The sequence below is a fragment of the Rhineura floridana genome, chromosome 3 (assembly GCF_030035675.1).
Source record: "Rhineura floridana isolate rRhiFlo1 chromosome 3, rRhiFlo1.hap2, whole genome shotgun sequence".
Lineage (NCBI taxonomy): Eukaryota > Metazoa > Chordata > Lepidosauria > Squamata > Rhineuridae > Rhineura > Rhineura floridana.
This window is the reverse complement of record NC_084482.1, coordinates 124,716,035-124,737,017: the sequence shown is the minus strand read 5'-3', so window position 1 is coordinate 124,737,017 and position 20,983 is coordinate 124,716,035. Positions and strand designations below refer to the sequence as shown.

At 42.0% G+C, this 20,983-nt stretch overlaps 1 protein-coding gene across 3 annotated transcripts in view; it reads left to right on the top strand.

Moving 5' to 3' along the window:
* Positions 1-4,203: 4,203 nt before the first annotated feature.
* Positions 4,204-20,983, top strand: part of TRAIP (TRAF interacting protein) — a 39,717-nt gene continuing 22,937 nt past the window's right edge. Inside the window, exons 1-6 of one of the 3 annotated variants that reach the window (XM_061617774.1) lie at positions 4,204-4,450; positions 5,622-5,734; positions 6,842-6,899; positions 10,730-10,813; positions 14,928-14,967; positions 18,417-18,544. In XM_061617774.1, the coding sequence (XP_061473758.1) occupies positions 5,637-5,734; positions 6,842-6,899; positions 10,730-10,813; positions 14,928-14,967; positions 18,417-18,544 (408 nt within the window). In that variant the 5' untranslated portion in view covers positions 4,204-4,450; positions 5,622-5,636. Of the gene's footprint in view, positions 4,451-4,495; positions 4,773-5,621; positions 5,735-6,841; positions 6,900-10,729; positions 10,814-14,927; positions 14,968-18,416; positions 18,545-20,983 lie in introns of those variants that run through there. The other 2 variants (XM_061617773.1, XM_061617772.1) reach the window with 2 other exon arrangements.

Below are 20,983 nucleotides of genomic sequence, written 5' to 3'. Positions count from 1 at the left end.
CTCCCTAACTCCTGGCGTTGGGCTAGATAGAACAAAACCACACATTCCCCCCCCCCTTTTTTTTGGCTTTAAAAAATGAGTTAGCAATACACTTTCTCTGCTCCAAAAGAGTAAGGTACCAATCTGAGGTTTGTAGTTACTGCTTTAGAGTGGAGCTTGTCCGACGCACACACCCAATCATTTGAATGGGATTTCATTTGCATTGTGACAGTTTTCTAATGATCCTTCTACAGTTGTTAGAGATACACACTTACCTGGTAGTAAGCCCCACTGAATGCAGTGTGACTTACTTCTCAGTAAGCATGTACAGGAATGGGCTGTACGGCTGCGATCCAAGTCACATTTACTTAGAAGTCCCCACTGAACAAAAGTGCTCTCTCACTCACTCTCTCACACACACACACACTCGGCTTCAACAATCCCCCCCCCAAAAAAAACTCCCCTCTGGGGCAAAGGAAAGGAAGCACTCACTAGCAAAGGAAAGGAAAGGAAGGAAGCACTTGCCGCCCTGGGCACGGCTGGCGCCAGGTGTGACTGGGCTCTTGGGTGCCAGGCTGCCCCAGCCCCCCCCCCCGCTTCCAGTTCCCCCCACAGACCTTGCGGGATCGCTCCACCTACCTCTTCTCTCTTCATGTGAATACTCTGCGAGCTGGGCGTGCAGATCACTGCCATTAACCAAGATGGCGACAGAGGCTTCTCTACGGGGCTGATACCCCCACCACCATCTTTGTTGATGGCACACATGCATGCTACGCTGCGTTTGCACACATGCCTGCCATCAATGAAGATGGCAGTAGGGGCATCAGCCCCTTAGGCAAGCCTCTGCTGCCTTCTTGGTTTATTTTATTTATTTATTTTTATTTAATTTAATTTATATACCGCCCTAAGCCAAAAAGGCTCTCTGGGCGGTGTACATAGAGGATAATAGGTTGATGGCAGCTGCACACACAGCATGCAGGGCATTCACAGAAAGGGAGAAGTAGATGGAGCAGGTGGGTGCCGCTGGCCTGCACGGTCTGTAGGGGGACTGGGAGCTCCATCTCTGATCTGTGACAGGGATGAGAGTCGAGTCAGTCGACCCTGCCGAGGATCGCAGAAGGGGTGCGCTACCCCCACACCCTAAGGAGGGGCCCTTGGCCAGGGCCCGACCTGACCGCATGCTCCTACTGGGAGAAAGGGTGGGATATAAATATTGTTGTTGTTGTTAATAACAATAACAACAACAATAATAGCAGACAACAGCATCTTCAGCATTCAAGGACCGATATACCGCTCCATACTTCCCTGCACAACCTTTTTTAAAAGCAAGCCCCAATCACTCCCCCAAAGCTTGTTGCTGGCTGGCAGCCTGAGCTTGCAGTGATCATAAGAAAGTACCTGGGCTTGGCGTCCAACCTTCTCTCCATGTAAACTCCTACCTCCCAGGTCCTTGTGACTCTCTCTTCTTTCCCAAGGCAACCAGGAATCGTGCACCCTGGGGTTGGGAGATGAGCAACCTGACTGGATGTAGAGACAGAGGGACTCTAGGAGGGGGCCCGTCTGCAAAAAAAGTAATGGGACTGTGTCCTGTTGCAAAAACACACCTGCCTTTATCAAATAGAGCAACCCTAATGAACCTCAACTGTCACTTATCCAGGCCCATGTAAGTCTGGCCATTCTCTTGGAGGAAGTGTGGGAAGTCTGGTATGGCAAAAGGACCAGCTGATTTCCCTGAGAGGTAAGGTAACAGCCTATAGCTATGAGAAACCACATGTGTGAATTTTTGCTGTTACCATCAGGACATCAAATCTCATGGTAACCAGGGGTGTAGTCGTCCAGGGTCTGGGGGGGGTCTTAGACCCCTTCTTTGGGAGCAGGGTTCATATGTCTCCAGCATCCTATGAGCCAATCAGCCTGAAAGAGGAGTGTGTTAGTCACTGAGAAGAGTCTTCTAACATACTTCCTTGTCCTTTCCTGCTGATTGGAGCCAGAGTGAAAGGAGGTGAGTCAGCCACAGAGAAGACTCTTTTTAGTAGCTAACATCCTCCCATTTCATGCATATTGGATCCTAGGGGTGTCTGCTGTTGTAGGAGGAGGCATTAACGAGCTCCTTCTCAACCCAGAAGCAAAAGAAGGGGGACATGGCTGTACTATCATGAAGGGACCCTGCATTTCTGAATTGCCACTACACTGTTGATGACAACAATAACTTTTCCCCCTTACTAGTTCGCAAAGACAAGAAGACTGGAGAGTCTGCAGCCCACTTCTTCACAATAAACCTTGGCAGACCCATGGTTCCCCTAAACAACCTCCCTGGTTATATCCAAGGCTGCAGGCCTCAGTCTTTAAGGGAGACTGCATGGCAGCAATCTTTATCTATGATCAGCCAGATCTTTATCTATGTACAACCTACAGGATCTATTCTCACCTCTTTCACCTTAACCACCAAACTCAAGGTCTCATCACAAGCTCATTTATTTGATCCTGAATAGGCAATTGAGCAATACACAAATACCTTTAAAGAAAACCCTCATTGCTCAGAAAGCTCACAACTATAAACTATATGAATACAGGGAGTAAAGAGTTAAGTTAAACATTTACAGATCTCAGAGCATTAGACAATTTGAGCCATTTCCACTCTTTTAACTCTTACCCAAACCAAAGCACTCACTCCTATCAAGGCATTGTCTTCCTTCAGTTCCTAATCTTCAATCTTAAAAAAGTATTACCCGCCCTCTAGATCCAAAACCATAATGAAAAAGTAGAATAAATACCCCATGTTTCTACACACCTATCCCAGAGCCCTATATGCCCCCAGAACTACTTAGCCAGATCTTTCTAGTCCTCCATTAGATTCCTGTCCTAGGTACTACTTTTGTATACATCGACCTCTCACACTTTTAAGTCAGGCCAGGCTCTACCATTAGGCAGAGTGTGGTGGCTGCCATGGGTAGCAAATGCCAGGAGTGGTGGTGAGGTGCTGGTGAACAGAGCTGTGTATGCCACGTAGCCTGCCCTGTGCCTCTTAAGCTAGTCTGCTGCCCTCAGGTACAGTGGAAGATGCATCCTCCCGTCATGATGAAGAAAGTTTCTGTAGATGGAATAAGCGGCAGGAGACATCAGCTTGTCTTTCACCTTTAAGCAGCAAAACATCTTAAGAACATAAGAGACCTGCTGAAGGCCTATCTGTCCCAACATCATTTTCTCACCGTGGTCAACCTGATACCTATGGGAAACCCACAAACAGGATATTTTGTTTTAATGTATTTTAAGGTCTGTTTTTATAATGTTTTGATGTGTTTTTAGCACTTTTGTTTGCCACTCTGGATTCCTGCTGGAAGGGTGGGATATAAATCAAATAATAAATAAATACATAAATGAGTGCAACAGTACTCCCCCCACTTGTGCTCCTCAGTAACCAGTATTGCAAAGTATATTGCTTCTGGAGATGATATATAGCCATCGCAGCTAGTAGCTATTGATGGCCTTATCCTCCATGAATTTAGTCTACCCCCTCCCTGCTTTATAATGCCATCCAAATTGGTGGCCATTAGTACATCCTGAGCCAGCCCTGCTCTTTTCTTTTCCTCAGCTGATTTCATTGCTGCAGTCTGTGACTATACCCTATTGTAGTAAACTGTGTACCTGGAAAACTACCTTCAGAAAGGAGTGAAAGGCAGTGGGTCACCTTAATGTACAAAGTGCCTCACTGGCTTGGCTTTGCCACAGAAGCCACTTTCTTCACACTGCATTCAGACGGGGGGGGGGGACTATGGGAACTTCTCCCAATTTTTCTCCCACTTTTTTTTACAAACAAAATTTTAAAAATTAAGTTTTTTTCTCTCCCCCTCCCAACATTTTTTTATGTTAACTGGCCTGGGGGACAACCAGATATAAAGGGCCACATTTGGCCAGGGGTTTATTACTGCCGTAGCCTTTCAGGACAAAATATTTACTTTGTTCTCCTCCCCTTCATAAAAGGAAAACAAACAGTGTGTACTTTTATATTTTTAATGTATGCTAATTACTCCTGAACATTAAACTAACCTTTTAATAGAAAACAATACTAACTATAATAAAAAGGCCCATTAGACAAGCCCTACATATTTTTGTAATATTCAGCTCACAGCCCCGACAGGCTTAAAAAAAAGTAGGCGGGCTTGGTTGTTAGCGTCCCTGATCCTCTTGACCCGTGCTCTCTTTGGGATGAACACGCACCCTCCTTAACCTCGCCCCTCTGACGTTGCAGCCGTAGTCTCAGAAACTTTTTTTAATGAGGGGGAAACGGCAGCTTTTTTTCTGCCGCGCCTGAACCAGGGACGTCACTTCCGTTCTCTTCCGGAAATCACTGAGAAAAGAACCAAATTTGAATCTGGCAACCTAGTGCAGCTGAATTTGGAAATCAACAGGTTTTGTCCTTTCTGTTGGCGGAGCTGATACTCAGAGCGCTCTTTCAGAGAGCGCTTCCTGGGTAGGGTAGGGTAGGGTAGGGTAGGGTAGGGTAGGGTGGGGGAAGGAAGGAAACTTCCGGACAAGTGCTGGGGAGTGCGGGCGGGTTTTGCGTCTCACGTCGGGAGGAGTCTCCTTCACCATCTTTCTGGAATAGGGTGAGAAGACCCACTTGTGGAGTTTCTCTATTCTCCACCCCCGCCCCGCCGTGGGTGGCAGCTGCTTAACGAGGGAAAAGCATACGTTTTATTACATTTCTGCTCAACGTTTTCCAACAAATGATTCAGGGCAGCCTGCATGGCGTGGTCGCCCCCGCCGGTTTATCCTCCTAACAACCTTGTGAGGTGGGTTAAGCTGAGAAGACTGACTAGCTCAAGGTGGCGACTTAAACCTAGATCTCGCTGGCTTTGTCCAACACTCTTAACTGTAACATCACATTGGTGCTCTCCTGTTGAGTTCTCTTTCTGATACATTTGCTAAGGTGCAGTGTTTTGGCCTAGTGCTTAGTGAATACTTCGTTTATAATGAAAGTCTGATCTATACCTTGCTGGGTCGTAGTAAACATCCCATACTGTACATTGCAGTTAGTGCTGCTCAACTGAGTCACTGACTGGCAATGAAAGGGCTTTAAAGGAGAGTATAAGGGTCTTTTGCTTTTATTTGGAATTCAGAGCAAACCTAGAAATATGGACAACAATTCCTTCCCCCCCCCGTAAAAAATAGTGTGTTTTTTGTCATGGGGACTCCACCAGTTTTACTGGATTTCTAGTCACCTGGACTGTCATGTAGGGCACTATTTATTTATTGCATTTATACCCCGCCTTTTCCCCCAGCTTGCATGTGGTTCCCAGGCCGTTTCCCATCCAGGCACTGACCAGACCTGACCCTGCTTAGCTTCACCAGGGTGCTGGCCTCATGTGCCATAAGACCACAGCCTGGGACTATAGATACATGGGCTGTGGGGTTGTGAAGAATGGATGTGCAAATTTATTTCATCAGTGTGTGTGTGAAAGAGGGAAGCAGCATTCAGGATATGCTCTTCAAGTGACGGTTCTTTGATTGGACAGGACCTTTTAAAGTTTGGGTTTCCTTGTACAGAGGGGGGTTTCCATATATATATATATCAGTTTGGGTTTCCTTGTACAGAGGGTGGGGGGTGTCCATATTTTAATCCATATATCTTTTCCTTAAAGTTGCAGTTATAGAGGATGCCTATCCGTGCCCATTGTACCATCTGCTCTGACTTCTTTGATAATGAAAGGGATGTGGCAGCTATTCACTGTGGACACACCTTCCACCATTTGTGGTGAGTATAAGTGAATGGCAAAATTGGTGGGAGAAAGTTCTTGAAGAGCCTGTCATACTTCTGGGGGGAGGGCATTCCACAGTCAGGGCACTTCCACCAAGAATGCCCTATTCTGTGTCGCCACTTGGTGGTGGGATAATGAGAAGGGCCTCCCATTCCAGATCTAACAGCAGGCTGATATAGATTAACAAAGCATTAAATAATTTTTCCTGTTTGGCTGGTGTTTGCATGGTTTGGAGAAAATATTGATAGGTTGACAATTGATAATCTATAAAATACAGTCATAAAAACAAGAATGTGCCTGTTAAGATTAGGACACGATGATGAAGAACACAGAGAGAAATTACCTACATCTTTTCATATTACAGTATTTGTCTCTGTCTGATGAAATGGGTCTGTACCTCATTTCCTCAGACAGTTTGTGTCCATTGTTTTTCCTTATGGATGTCTGTCAAAATGTTTTAGACCTGAAAGACCAGTATCAAAGTGGTACTGAGCCATTTCTAGACAAATGCACTGATTGGCATGTGAGCATATTTTGTATGCAAGATGTATACAGTTGAAGATACGTTAACAAGAGCATTTTGATGCAAATACTATTTATTCCTAAGACATATCTATAGCCTGTTTATCTACTGTCATCTGTATTTTTAAAGATCGTATCGTAAGCAAGGCTGCATGCCTTTTATCCCTCACCATCTAGCAAGTTAAATACTGTCACTGTAGCAATGCTGGCACCAGTACTAATGCTAAATATGTTCCGCATTGTGGTGTTACAAACTGAAATTTCTGCAAAACACTTCTTTATTTTGAACGGTTATTGAAATGTGATATGAAGTACTTTGCAGAGCAATTGTATGCATTTTTACTTTGATCTTGGTGAGACCTGCGTGGAAGTAAATCCCATAATAGTCAGCGTGCATAGAAACAGCCCTATGTATTAAAAAAGGATATTAGCCCTATGGTAGAGTAAACTTTTAAAGTATGGCTGTCTGAAAACAAGATATTTGGTGAATTTATCAATGAGTTCCTAATTGATACTGTGTTATGGCTTATGTTAAGAAACTCCATTTGTCAACATTCACTTTATCATCTCTTTGTCCCTAGTCTTATCCAGTGGTTTGATACTGCACCAAGTCGGACTTGTCCACAATGTAGAATCCAGGTAAGTCTCCAGCCTATGCTAACTGAGAAAATCTGTCATTTTGAATCCCTTTTAGTGTATGAATGCTCTTTCCTGTCACAGGTAAAGAATTCTGTGACAGTAGGCCCTGCCTAGACTGAGGCAGATGTGGGAGAGGGAGAAGGAATGGCTAGCTAAGTGAAGAGTATGAGATAACTTTGGAGACAGGACTCATCAACTTTGCCTCCCCAAAGAATAAGGAATCAGTATAACAGTTTGAAGTTACTGACATTAGTGTATCTCTGTGTGCCACGGGATTGTATCTTCCCATAGCTTCTCTTGTGTTAAAGACTGATGCATACTGGAAAGTGTTGGCTAGATCATATCTCTTCAGCTAGCAGGTTCATTGCTTTGGCCCAACTTCAGTACTGTGAGTTCAGCATTCAACTGATTGAGAATACAGTTTTTCTTGGCAAAGAATTTTGATTGCCTGGACACAGAGACCCAAATCCAGAGAAAGCTGGCCATGTTTTGTTGTTGTTATGTGCCTTCAAGTCGATTATGACTTATGGTGACCCTGTGAATCAGCGACCTCCAAGAGCATCTGTCATGAACTACCCTGTTCAGATGTTGTAATTTCAGGTCTGTGGCTTACTTTATGGAATCAGTCCATCTCTTGTTTGGCCTTCCTCTTTTTCTACTCCCTTCTGTTTTTCCCAGCATTATTGTCTTTTCTAGTGAATCAGGTCTTCTCAGTATGCTAACCTTAGTTTCCTCATTTTAGCTTCTAGTGCCAGTTCTGGTTTAATTTGTTCTAACACCCAATTATTTGTCTTTTTCGCAGTCCATGATATGCGCAAAGCTCTCCTCCAACACCACATTTCAAATGAGTTGATTTTTCTTTTATCCGCTTTTTTCACTGTCCAACTTTCATATCTATACATAGAGATCAGGAACACCATGGTCTGAATGATCCTGACTTTAGCGTTCAGTGATACTGAAAGACCGTCTTACCCCTAATATACCCAGTTGATCACTACGCTCTGCAGGTGAGGGCCTCCTGCATATACCATCTTATCAGGAGGTTCATTTTGCACAATATAGGAAATGGACCTTTAGTGTGGCGGCACCTACCCTGTGGAATTCCCTCCCCTTAAATATTAGGCAGGCGCCATCTCTGCTATCTTTTCGGCACCTTTTGAAGACTCCTCTTTCAACAAGCCTTTTAAGTTGAGACTTATCCCAGTCTGTGTCTGTGTTAGAATTGCTCTTAATATGTCTTCTTCAATAATATGTTTTTAACCCCCCCTTTTTTAAAGATGTTTTTAAAGCTTTTTAAAAATGTTTTTACCATTGTTTTGTTTTAATATATTTTAAGGTCTTTTAATGATGTTTTAAAGTGTTTTTAGCGTTTCTGTTTGCCGTCCTGTGCTCCTGCTGGAAGGAAGGGCGGGATAAAAATCAAATAATAAATAAATAAAATAGATCTTTGCATTTGAGGACCTTCTCTAGTTCTCTTGTAGCTGCCCTCCCCAGTCCTAGCCTTCTTCTGATTTCTTGACTATTGTCTCCATTTTGGTTAATGACTGTGCCAAGGTATTGATAATCTTTGACAAGTTCAATGTCCTCATTGTCAACTTTAAAGTTACATAAATCTTCTGTTGTCATTACTTTAGTCTTTTTGATGTTCAGCTGTAGTCCTGCTTTTGTGCTTTCCTCTTTAACTTTCATCAGCATTCGTTTCAAATCATTGCTGGTTTCTGCTAGTAGTATGGTATCATCTGCATATCTTAAATTATTGATATTTCTCCCTCCAATTTTCACACCTCCTTCATCTTGGTCCAATCCTGCTTTCTGTCTGATATGTTCTGTGTATAGATTTAAAAAATCAGGTGATAAAATACACTCCTGTCTCACATCCTTTCCTATTGGGAACCAATCAGTTTCTCCATATTCTGTCCTTACACTAGCCTCTTGTCCAGAGTAAAGGTTGAGCATCAGGACAATCAGATGCTGTGGCACCCCCATTTCTTTTAAAGCATTCCATAGTTTTTCATGATCTACACAGTCAAAGGCTTTGCTGTAATCTATAAAGCACAGGGTGATTTTCTTATGAAAATCCTTGGTCCTTTCCATTATCCAATGTATGTTTACCATATGATCTCTGGTGCCTCTTCCCTTTCTAAATCCAGCTTGGACGTCTGGCATTTCTCGCTCCATATATGGTAAGAGCCTTTGTTGTAGAATCTTGAGCATTACTTTACTTGCATGGGATATTAAGGCAATAGTTCGATAATTACTGCATTCCCTGGGATCCTCTTTCTTTGGAATTGGGATATATATTGAACCCTTCCCATCTGTGGGCTATTGTTTAGTTTTCCATATTTCTTGACAAATATTTGTCAAAATTTGGACAGATTCAGTCTCAGTAGCTTGTAGCAACTCTACTGGTATGCCATCTGTTCCTTGTGATTTGTTTCTTATATCCCACCTTATAGCTGTGAGAAGTTATCAAATCAGGTTACAAAATGTTCTCATAATAAAAATCACATTCAGGTATGGTATCAGGATCAGAAATAATATGGTATCAGGATTATTCAGATGGCATTTCCTGCTCTCATCCTTCGTCTTCCCTGATGTTGCTTTTCAGTTTTTGCCTATTAGACAAAAACGCCCACTGATGTTTTCTGAGGCAAGGGAGTGGGGCTGAGTAACTGGAAATCACTGATCCTTGGTGGAGGCTGGTCTTTCATTGCTGGCAGACTTATAACTGACTTTCTACAGATTCTTTTTCAGAGCCCTTCCCTCACTGAAATTACTAAATTTCGGCTGCAATCTAGCTAGCTATGCAAGCAGCTCCAGACAGGTTTGGACTTCTCAATGTGTAATCAACATTGGGCTTGGAGTGTGGGACTTCAGAAAAACATATCTCAAAGCCTACTGCATATGCACGAGTTCTTACTTATACGTAAAAGAGCTTGTGGAACAGTGGCCATAATGTAAATGCCCTGTTAATGTAGCAATAATTAGAGTCAAGATCTTTGGTATGTAACCTCTGCAGTGTTATTTGCCATATAAAGTTTCAAAGGAATGCTAGTGTGCAGGTGCAAAGCTGCATGTTGTCATCTTATTTGTCTTTTTCCATCCTTGCCAGGTCTTGGCCCTTGTTGCTCTTCTGACTTGTTGATTCCCTATGTTCTTCACTGCCTCTTGCATCTTGGGGTTACCATGGAGCTATTGTGAAATAACATCTTATGTAGCTGTAACTATGCAATTAGCTGGTGTCATGACTGTATATAATACTTAAAACGCAAAGCTGTAGCTGCATGGGGGAGGTGGGGAGAACGATCAAATTCAATTTCAGTAATTTTTTTCTCCCATAAAGCAAGCAGCACGTACTTCGATTTGGCACAGCATGAGCTCAGCCTCAGCTGCTGAGCTGAAGCTGCCAGAGAACAAATTGCACTCAATTCCAAGGCGCTTGAATGGTTTTGTCAAAATTCCAAAATTTTGTGCTGGAATAATGGCTCCAAACTTGGAAAGTCTGTTACTGGAATTCTGAGCCAAAGGATTTCATAGTGGCAGTAGCCATGTGAAGTGCATCATATGCTATCTTGCAATATGCTAGATGGGTCACACTAATATCCCTTGCTGACTGTCTTTCCTCCAAGCCCTCTGCTGTAGAATATATATCTCTAGTACATATGAGCAGTCATTCTGTTTAAATTTCAGGACTGGGGGACCTCAGTTTTGATGTTGTTTTTTCTGAGATATCAATATTTACATTGTCTTGAAACATTATTTCCTAACTGTTGCAATAGGCATCTCCTTTTTCACAGTCATGCCCTTGTTCTTTCATATGTTATGTATAGGTTGGCAAAAGACACATCATTAGCAAACTGTTTTTTGATGTTGCCCTGGAGGAACAGACAGCACTAGATGCAGAAAGTCTACAGGTATGTGAGTTGGACTTATGTGCAGCAGCTTGCACCCATCATCTGGGTTAATAAAACATTATTCCTAATAAGTGTTTCCTGTCATTGGTTCACATAGAATCAAAGACATGTTTGCCTGCTTTTGGAGGTCTGTCTCTGTTGGACTCTGCATGACCTGCTCAGATCTTCAAAGATACTTTCATTTTAGAGGCAGATTGAAATGGAAGAAATGATTTCAATTTCTTCCAATTTTTTGTTATCCTCGCAAAGAGCATGGCCATTTAGATCAGAGGTAACTTAGCTATATTAAAGTCTGAAAACTGAGTGGAATGTCATTCAAATTGTCTGTAGACATGAGCAAAGAGGACAGTTTACAATCTTTTCAATGCTCATTGGGAGGAAGTTGTTAAAAGAATACTGTCAGATTATAGTCTGCATCCGACATCTCTTGGCATACAGTTACATTATTACTGTTACTCAGAGTTGTCGGTTAACTTCCTCTGTGGTCTTTTCTGCTCCACAATCGAAGAAAGAGACATTTAAAAGAAATACTAAAGTGAGATCATGAAATGTGTGTGCAGGATTAATATATAATTATATAGTTCCAAGACTTTGGAAAAATATAGCAAGCAAATCCATGTCTTAAATGTCTCTTCATAACATAGGATAAAATTAAGAAAAGCTTCATCTAGAAATATCTGTTGATTATAGTGCAATTCTGTACATGCCTACTTGGAAGTAAGCCCCACTGAGTTCATTGGAACCTACTTTTAGGTGAATGCTGTGGAATTGCAGCCTTAATCTGTTAGAGTTTGGCACCTTGCTGACAGTAACAATCCTGAATGCAAAATTATGACATCATAGGGCTATGTGCTCTTGACAATAATTTAGCCTTGGTAAAATGCTATTTCCTTTGTATCTTTGTCATTTAAAAAAGCCTCCATTGACCTTGATATAATAGGACTCTTCTACCCTCTTGTGTTTAAAGTTAGTGTGTGCAATGGTTATCACAATTAGCATTGTCATGACAACAAGGGTTTTTGTGTGTGTGCGTCTGTGCACCTAAGTCCCTGATGTAGGTAACAGTTCCATCAGAAATAAAGCTGTAATATTCACAGAGAAGAGATTAAAAACATCCTGCTATATGTGTTGAATAATCAAGGTAGTTGTGTAGGTTCAAAAATAACTCGAAGCACATAAAAGCTGTCTTTACATTTATAAGGATTTCTTTAAGCATGCTGTTCTAGTAGTTGAACCATTCAGCAAAGGAAAGCTATTACAGATAAGGATGCTTGAGACAACAACATGCGCTTGCATTCCGTGGCTAACAGTTTGGCCAATTGGCAGAGTGAGTACTGAAACAACTCTATAGCTGAATGGTTTATAACAGCATACCCAGAGAGCCATAGGATGCATCAATTGATGTTGAACAAAGGGGTCATGGGCTGCCAAGTGTTACTTTTAACCTGCAAAATATTGAAAACCACACTTTTCTGAATAGGATGGCATGCAAATATGTTGAGAAGCACATCCGCTTTATTTCCTGTTGCAGAATGCTATAATGATAACATTCTTACCTATAAGTTAACAGCTGCTAATAGTTATTTCCATGTACAGCACTCAGACTAGTTTATAGATGCTACAAGTCAGCAGGGATGAGGGGGAGAAATCCATTATCTTGCTCCAGTATTTAGAGGGAAGATGTGTTAGTCTGTTGCAACAAAGTATCTTGTAGCATCTTAAAGACTAACAAATACATTATGGTATAAGCTTTTGGGTACTATGGTTAGTCTATAAGACACCACAAAACCTTTTTTTTTTTTTTTGCTCACTGGTAACAAATGCTTCTTTACATTTAGTGTACATAGAAATTTCCCATTACCCAATTTCCCCAAGAGGAATATTATCCATATTCTAAATTAGTTTTGGGTTGGTGCATCCAAAATACTGGCTCTTTCTACCAACCATGCGTAACTGTGCCCTCTCCTTGCTACCAAATCTTGCACTGGCACCAGGTTTCCTCATAGTTTTACCAGCTACAGCTGGTGCACCAAATACAGCTATTTTTGGACAGGGATAGTGTGGCCATGGTGATTCATGCATTGGTAACTTTAAGCTTATTTCAATACACTCTATGTGGGGCCACCCTTGTGCATGGTCTGGAAGCTCCAGCTGGTCCGTAAAGCTGCAGGTAGACTGTCGATGGGGACATATTGCTGCCAGCACATAACACCTGTACTTAGAAACTTGCACTGGCTTTCCATAAGCTACCAGGCCAGGTTCAAGATTCTTTATCAATTTACAAGGCCTTTAACAGCTTGGATTCAGGATATCTTAAGAACCGCCTGATCCCTTATACTCCTGCCCAATTACTGAGATTTTTGGAGAAGTTTCTGTTGGTGGTCCTTGTGGCTCAGCTACCAGTGTTGTAAGCCATGCAGTGTTGTGGGCCCAAGCCTGCGGAACTCCCTTCTGATTGAGATTAAATAAGTACCCTCTTTGCTCAACTCCAAGCACATGACAAAGACTTTGTGATTTCAGCAGACATTTTAAGATAGTTTTCTGTTCTTATGACTTTGTTCTTATTCCCTATGTTTTTTCAACATTTTATGTAAGCAATTTAGAAATTCTGAATTCTAAGCAGTATATAAATATCTGAAATAAATAAATTGTGTATAGCCACCGTGTCTTTCTTAATATGCTTCCTGAACCCAAATTGAACCTTGGGCTGCCTCTTTTGCTGCACTTTCTGAATTCAGATCAACCTGGCAGAGACCTCATTCCCTCTCTTCTATAACTTCAAACTAACCAACACTTGTATTGCTCTCAGATAAGGAAAGAGGGATCTGAAAAGTCCCAGGGCATACACAGCTGCTCTTTGCATAGCATTTTAGTTTCTTTCCTACCTACTACACAAGTTGTAGCTATACAATCATATTTCACTCCTTATTGTGTTGTCAGCTTGTATTTTTTATCAAATTAAGGCCTTCCTGGTTTGTTTCTATTGTTTCCTAACAGTTTGTTTTGTTTAAACGTATTTTTGGCAGTGATATTCTAAAAATTCATACAACATTTTGGATTTCTCCATGAATGTCAGGCTATTAGTGTGGTGACATTATTAAATTAATATAAACATGATGCCTTTGCACATATAGTTTCAATAGCATTCTGTGTTTTGTGGGTGTGGGGAGAAGGTTGCTGTCGTATTGCATTTCAACCAGTGCCCAGCTTCTGGTTGGTTATCTCCTGCAGGCCTAATTCAGCCTTGATATGCAAACCATGGAAAACACTCATTAGATTCTCCCCCCTTCCCCAATATATTGGGTTTTGGGTTTTTTTAAAGTAGAAACATAGGCATGAAACACATCCCGGTTGGAATCATCAAGTACTGTGAGTTCTGATTGCTTGCTATGTATTACCTTTTTTTCAGTATTATATATTGCCAGCTGTTACAAAGATCCCTTGCGTGTTCATTTGGCACCTTTTCTCCCTACTTGGCACCAATCAGTTCATTGCTGCCCTTTCATCCAACTGCTGTTCTGCGTTAATATCCCTATCCTAGCTCATTTGAATGAGCATTAAACAAGGCTTTGGTTTGACTCATTGTGTCTCTGTCCAGATGCAATTGCAAATTGCTTGCTGGACTGTACCCAAACACTAGTTTTGTAGCACTATTGCACTCCAGTGAATTATCCACTGATTACAAATATTACTTAAAAATATTTGGTACTCAAATTCTGTTTGGCAGGATCTCTTTTTTGCTGCCTTGTGTTAAAATAGTGTGGAAATTCTTCTACCATGATTTTCCTCCAAGACTTCTAAAGTTGTCTGACAAAAGCAAAATGTCAGTGAGAGATAGGCTGACAAGACAGATTTTTTTTCTCACAATCTCAACAGTTCTTGAAGGTTTGTTACTTCCGAGACCCCACTCCTCCCAGTTCTAAAGTAATACTAGATTATAGGTTATTAATAAAGTTTTGTTAGTTGTGACTACTTTCTAACTAATTTGTTCAGTCTGAGTGTGGAGAGTGTTTGGGTAGAGAGCATAAGAACATTTTGACACACTTTTCTAAGCTGGGACAAAGGCTTGTACATTGTGCTGTAGCCTAATTTGGTTCTTTGTGCTGTATTTCAGAATGAACTGGACAGGGTGAAAGCCCAGTTATCCATGAAAGGTGAGTGATTTGAAGAACAGAAGTGGGCAGTCTGACAAGATTTGAATGATGACTTAAAGCTGTGTTTAAAATTGAAGAGTGAAGCTACTCATGACCCCCCCCCCCATTTTCTATGCACCTAAAACTGTATGAAATGCTTTGGGGCCATTTGATGATTAGGGTGAAAAGGCTTTACTCAGTCATGGGAATTTTGCATGACACAGCTGAGCATGGTGGAAAAACTTAAGTGAGAATATTCTGACAGTTTAGAGTTAATTGCCTTTGTTTGGAAATTTGTACCCGCTTCGTGATGTTGGTGATTCTGTAATGGAAAACTGCGGAAGTGTTGCATATAACTGAGAAACCAAATAGAAGTAGGAAAAGGAAGGGAAGAAGATTTTGTTAGCCAGCTGAACAAAGGTCCGTGTGTCTGCTTACTTGCACACTCCCATTTCCCTGTTGCTTTGAAGAGCATTATAACTTTAATATTAGAAATGTTTTATGGAGACAGGCAAGTGAAAGCCCTGGAGACTTTGTTGATAGCTTTTAAAGTATTGGCTGTAGGCAGCTGTGAGTCATAGGCAGTGAAGAGAGAAATGTCACTCATTTTGAACGACAGAAATCCTAAAACATGAGAATGCAGTAAATAAAAAGATTTGAAATGAGCAACCAGGGAGTGTCTTCTGTTTTCAAAGAGCTCTTTCCCCAGTGGACTGTTTGCCTTCCTCTACATGTATAAGAATAAGCTTAAACTAAGCTAAGATGGGTAAGAGTTTGAACAATTTGCCCCGTGGTTTGTATACTGAGACAGTAGCAACTGAAGCATTGGACTCGAGGGAAATTTGTAGCACTGTGCTTTGCTAAATTAAGCAACACATCGAACCTTTAACACCCTTTGGTGATCTTTGTGAGGAATAAAAGGTAATTATCTGCCTAATCGGTTTTGGAGGTCTATCTCTAATATAAAGTTGCTTTTATGAAGTCTTGATGGTCCTGTAACTTTTGTAAATACACAAATCTGGACAGTGTGTTTTGTTGCAGGAATTATATGAAGCACATTTAAATTCCTTGCCCAATGGCACAAAGTGTGGTGAAAGTGAATGACAAAAATAGAAACATTACAGTGATACAATTGTTTTGCATGTCAGCATTGTCTCACTACTCGCAGCAGCATCTGAAATCTTATCTAAGTATGTGTGTCCAGCATACATGCTTAGATAAGATTTCAGATGCTGCTGTGAGTAGTGAGACAATGCTGACATGCAGAACAATTGTGCCCAGCACACGGCCAGCTTTCACTGTAGCTGTGCCTTCAATAGCACCTTGATTTGCAGGAAGTAACAAGTCACAGTTTTGGGGCAATTATGGTGCTTGCAGATTGAATGCTGCTGATGGAGCTGTTTAAACTTTCAGAACACAGCAGGCTTTGATAGAACTTTAGCTGCAGGTCTTTTATGAACTTGTATAAAGCTCTTGTTATCCTCTGTGTGTAATTCGTCAAGGGGTACTGAGCGTGATAAGTTGGTTACAATGGTTTGTACTCGTCTACAAAAAGCTTGGACTTTTGCTAATTCAGTATTAAAGGGACAGGGACAGGAAGCGATTATAGATTACTGTGTCCCAGTTGGAGAACCTCAGCAGTTAAGCCCCAGCTGTTCCATATGCTGGCAGACCGGTGTTTGGGCATTGGGTTCTCCCAATAACCCTGCTATCATGGGAGAAGGAAGTGAAAGACTCTGAACAATGAGTCTTGGATTCTGAGCTCTCCCAATAATCCTGTTAACTTGGGTGAAGGTAGTAAAATAATTTTATTGGACAACATGCCTTGGTATTCCGAGGAAGATCCACAAGAGATAGGCAATTGGTCACTGGACCCAGATTTTCTGGGAGAGGACTTAGCAGGCAAGCAGCGAAAAAATGTAAGCTTTGCTCCACCCAGGTATATCACAAGTTTTCAGGAAAGACCCACAAAGGACCCAGGTGAACTAGGTTGTGAAAAGGTAGAAAATATATTCAAATATTTAAGAGTTTCCTTTCTGCTCAAACTAATCAAAACATTTTCACCAATTTATCTTCCATTAAACAAGACATTTCTGGTCTGAAAGCTATACGTCAACCAATAGCTGCCATGATAGAATGGGAATAATAAGAGCAGCTCCACCCAATGCTTTTTCAGACGGCAGCCCAACTGATCTTCAAGCTGCTGATTCTGAGTTTAGGGGCACCAGAAGAGCTTTCACTGATTCCCCCCTTTTTAAAGGTCAACCTTCTTCTTGGCATTTGGAAGAGATAATGCTGGACTGGGCTACAAACACAGATACCATAACAGCCAACTCAGCTAGAGAAGATGTTCTTGGAAATATCACTGAGGACTGTAATTTGACTCTATCAGACCCAGATCTAATTCTCCTGGATGGACGGTATGATGACCTCCAGGGACAATCCAGCCAACAATTCACACTAGAACCAGCACTGTGTGAAATAAATTTGCAAGGAGCTGAGATTAAGAAACAATATTCGGGACAGCAAAATGGTGTTGGTTTGACTTTAGAGGAGGACTTGTCTCCTACTAAAATGGCATGTAGTATAACCATTTTTAATTGGCCTCGTAGAAAGCCAGATAGTGCTTGAGTGTCTAACCTAGCGATGTTGCAGGACATACTGGATACTTTGGGCAATGATTGGGATTCCGCCTAAAATGCTTTTGCATATACCCCAGAAGATATAAGATGAAGAGAGGCAGAGTGAACCTGACATTTACTAATAGTGGACAAGCTCTTCATTTAATGCTGATTTCCTGACCTGTTTTAAATCTTATGTTTCTTTTAGTATTTTAAATGAGTTTTATAATATTGTGAAGGTCTATAGCCAATTTACAATAAAGGATTGATTGAGTGTCCAGCACACAAGGATTTATAGTGAGAACAGAATGATTTTCCAAAGTCAGACATCAAAACTTCATGATTGTTTAGTTTATGAATAATATTGACTCTTTGCACAGTATTTCATTGTGCCTGAGATTGTTTTGATTTTTGGGAGGGCTGGGGTGTTACCTAGCATATTGGCACTGGTAATGCTAAATGAATAAGCTCTGAAGAAAGTGCACTGTTACTCTTATACTAAAGAAACCTTGAAGCTTAGTAGAGCTTATTAAAAGGACTGTTTAATGTAGCACATAGTTCATACAGATCCAATAGCTTTGACTGCTAGTTCCAAGCAGTTTCTAGACCAGGGATGCCTAAATTGGGTCCCTCTAGATCATTTGTGACAATTGGCTATGCATACCGGACCTGATAAAAGTTGGAGTCCCAACAACATCTGGAGGGCCACAGGTTAGCTACCCCTGTTCTAGGCCTTTGAAAGTTCTGCCTGCTTTGCTTGTTCTTCAAGCCGTTTTCCTGCTTTAGGTTCAGAGACCTACAGAACTCAGGCAGGTTGATTTTAAGTGCTATAATAGTACTTTGTTTCAGAGAAGGAGAAACGGGATTGCCAAAGTATTGTGAACTCACTAAGGGAGACCCTGGATGTACGCAATGCCACCATTGAATCGCTCCAGAAAGCTGCATCTGAGGTAGAGATGTTGTGTTCTACTCTCAAGGTAAGTTCAAAATGGTCTGGATCTGTAGAATAAGATTCTCTGTAGCTCTAGGATGTCCTATGGCTTCCATATATCTGAAGTTGAAAAAGTAAGAGATGTTGTGATTGTTTATATCTTGAATACATCTCGTGGTATCACTTGAACATTCAAATGTGCAACCTCAAGCATCCTAAGATAAAAAGTTCTTTGTGACATAGCAGTGAAGACAAAAATGAAACCACTGTAAACCAGGCCAGTGAGCATTTTGGAGTACTGATGTACTCCAAAGCACTGAAGGTTTTGGCATTTCCTCTTTCCTGGTTTTGATGGTTTGTGTTAAGCCAGGGGTGGAAAAACCTCTGGCCTGCAGGCCTAATTAGCCCTACCAGACTTTCCCATTTTGCCTGCCAGGTCATTTTGGCTAAGCCACACCTGCCAATCACTTGACATCATGTATGACTTTGGGCTTGGGCAGGTTAAGTGGCTAGACTGGGCCAAAGGGCTTTGGAAGCCCTGGGCACCTTGCTTTCTGAAGTCCCAATGACCTGATGATTGCTGGCACTTCTGAAGCACCAACAAGCAGCTGATTCTCAGGACTTCAGAGCACAGCAATGGCCTCTTTGCAAGCCCCTTGAAAAGAGCCCTGTGTGGCCAAAAGCCATTGTCAGGGCTTCAAAATGCCACGCAGGGCTCTTTGCAGCCCCTTGCAAATAGCACTGCAAAGCATTGACCATTGCCTGATATTCAGAGCTTCAAAACGCCACATAGCCTGACATCAATTTGACTCGGAGGGGGTAGGGAAGATAAGGATCTCCCAGCCATATCTGTTTTCCCACTCTGAGTTAGGCTGCCATTATTAAAAAGATCCTCTTTTCAATGACAGTAGTGTTCATCAATGGGAGGAAAGTACATACTTCCCCAGTGTTCTGTACTAGCATTTTAAAGTAGCTGAACTGTAGTAAGTCTGGTCTGACAGTGTATTCCATGTTTCTTGGGACCACATTAGTCCTGTGTTAGTTAGGAATAAGACCCTGGCACCTGCTAAAGACAAATGTTTGGTGTGTTCACGTTTTCATGAGAGTTTTTATTATTTTGTCAACATACAAAAGAAAATGAAAACAAACGAGTAACAAACAACCGTGTAGAGAAGTGTACAAAGCCAGAGCAGGAATCCTCATGCCCTTAGCAACGACCTTCATGCCTACTGTTGATCTGTAGACATAACTGGATTTGCTCAGACAAGGTGTTGGGAGCTGCGGCTCTTGCCAATTCATCCAGTATCTCATCATTGAGGCCCAAATGATACTGGGACATTTGGGCTGACTTGTTCCAATCCACTTCCTGTGCCAAGATTTGAAAAGCATTGCTATAAGGCCTTGGTGCAGGTTTCCCAGCTGGTGGGCCACTGTGACTTTTCTCTGTTGATCTCAGAAGTTTTCTGCCATTGCAGCAATACAATTGTCATATTGTCCCAACACAGGATCATTTCATAACAAAAGAGGGGTAGACCATTGAGCCGCTTCTCCGTCAAGTAGACTTGGGGCCACTAGACAAAGGCCACTTTCAAGAAGTCATTAGGAAAGTCCAGTTGACGCACTCTGATGAACAACTTGCACTGTGCAGTGAAGGTTGCAAACTGCTCCCACCTCCCATTGTACTTGGTGGGAAATCCCACAGGTGTCTTGACACAGGGTGCAAGGGCTGGCCTGACTGGAGCGACCCTCTGTTGCAGAGCTGTTACATTGGTTACAAGCTGGGTCAACTGGTGGTACAGGTCCTGGTTCTCCATTCAAAGATTCTGGGTCTTGGTTCAGGAGGTGTGAATGTCATCCTGAAGTTGCTGGAGCTCTGCTAACATAATTTCAAAAGAGCTGTGTAAGCTCTCCCCTGCTCCTCCAACTGCTTCCATCTCGCTCATGGTGTTGCCAGGTAGAGGAGGTGTGGACTGTGACATACTGTCCTGCCTGAACTCCCTAAAGCCAGACTCAAATGCAGAGGTGTGCTTTTATTTTATACATTTAATTAAAAGTTCCATCTTGGAGCGCTTCATAGATCAGCTTACATACAGGCTACACAGGAATCAGCATCTCTATGGTATTTAGGCATGACTAGACCTGGCTAAAGTCAATGTCACAGCAATTAGTCATGCCCCCTTCACAGCCTTAAGTAAGGATGGGAGGACACTTCCTTGCATGAGCTCAGTGTCACTGAAGAGAGCACATGTGCAAACACCCACTCCTCCTGAGAGGGACAGTGAAATCCCTTTGAGATTGCCAGCACCACCTCCTGCATGTGCGCGGCGAGGGAGGCTGTCCCACTTTTCCACGCTTCTCCCCCTCTAGAGGTGGGTTTTGAGGAGGCGGCAGCAGCTTGAAGAACTGAAGTGGCTTGGGGCTGTCATGGCTCGGTTGCACTGCAGCCATTAAAATGTCAATTCTCCTTAAGTTTTTATTCCTCTTC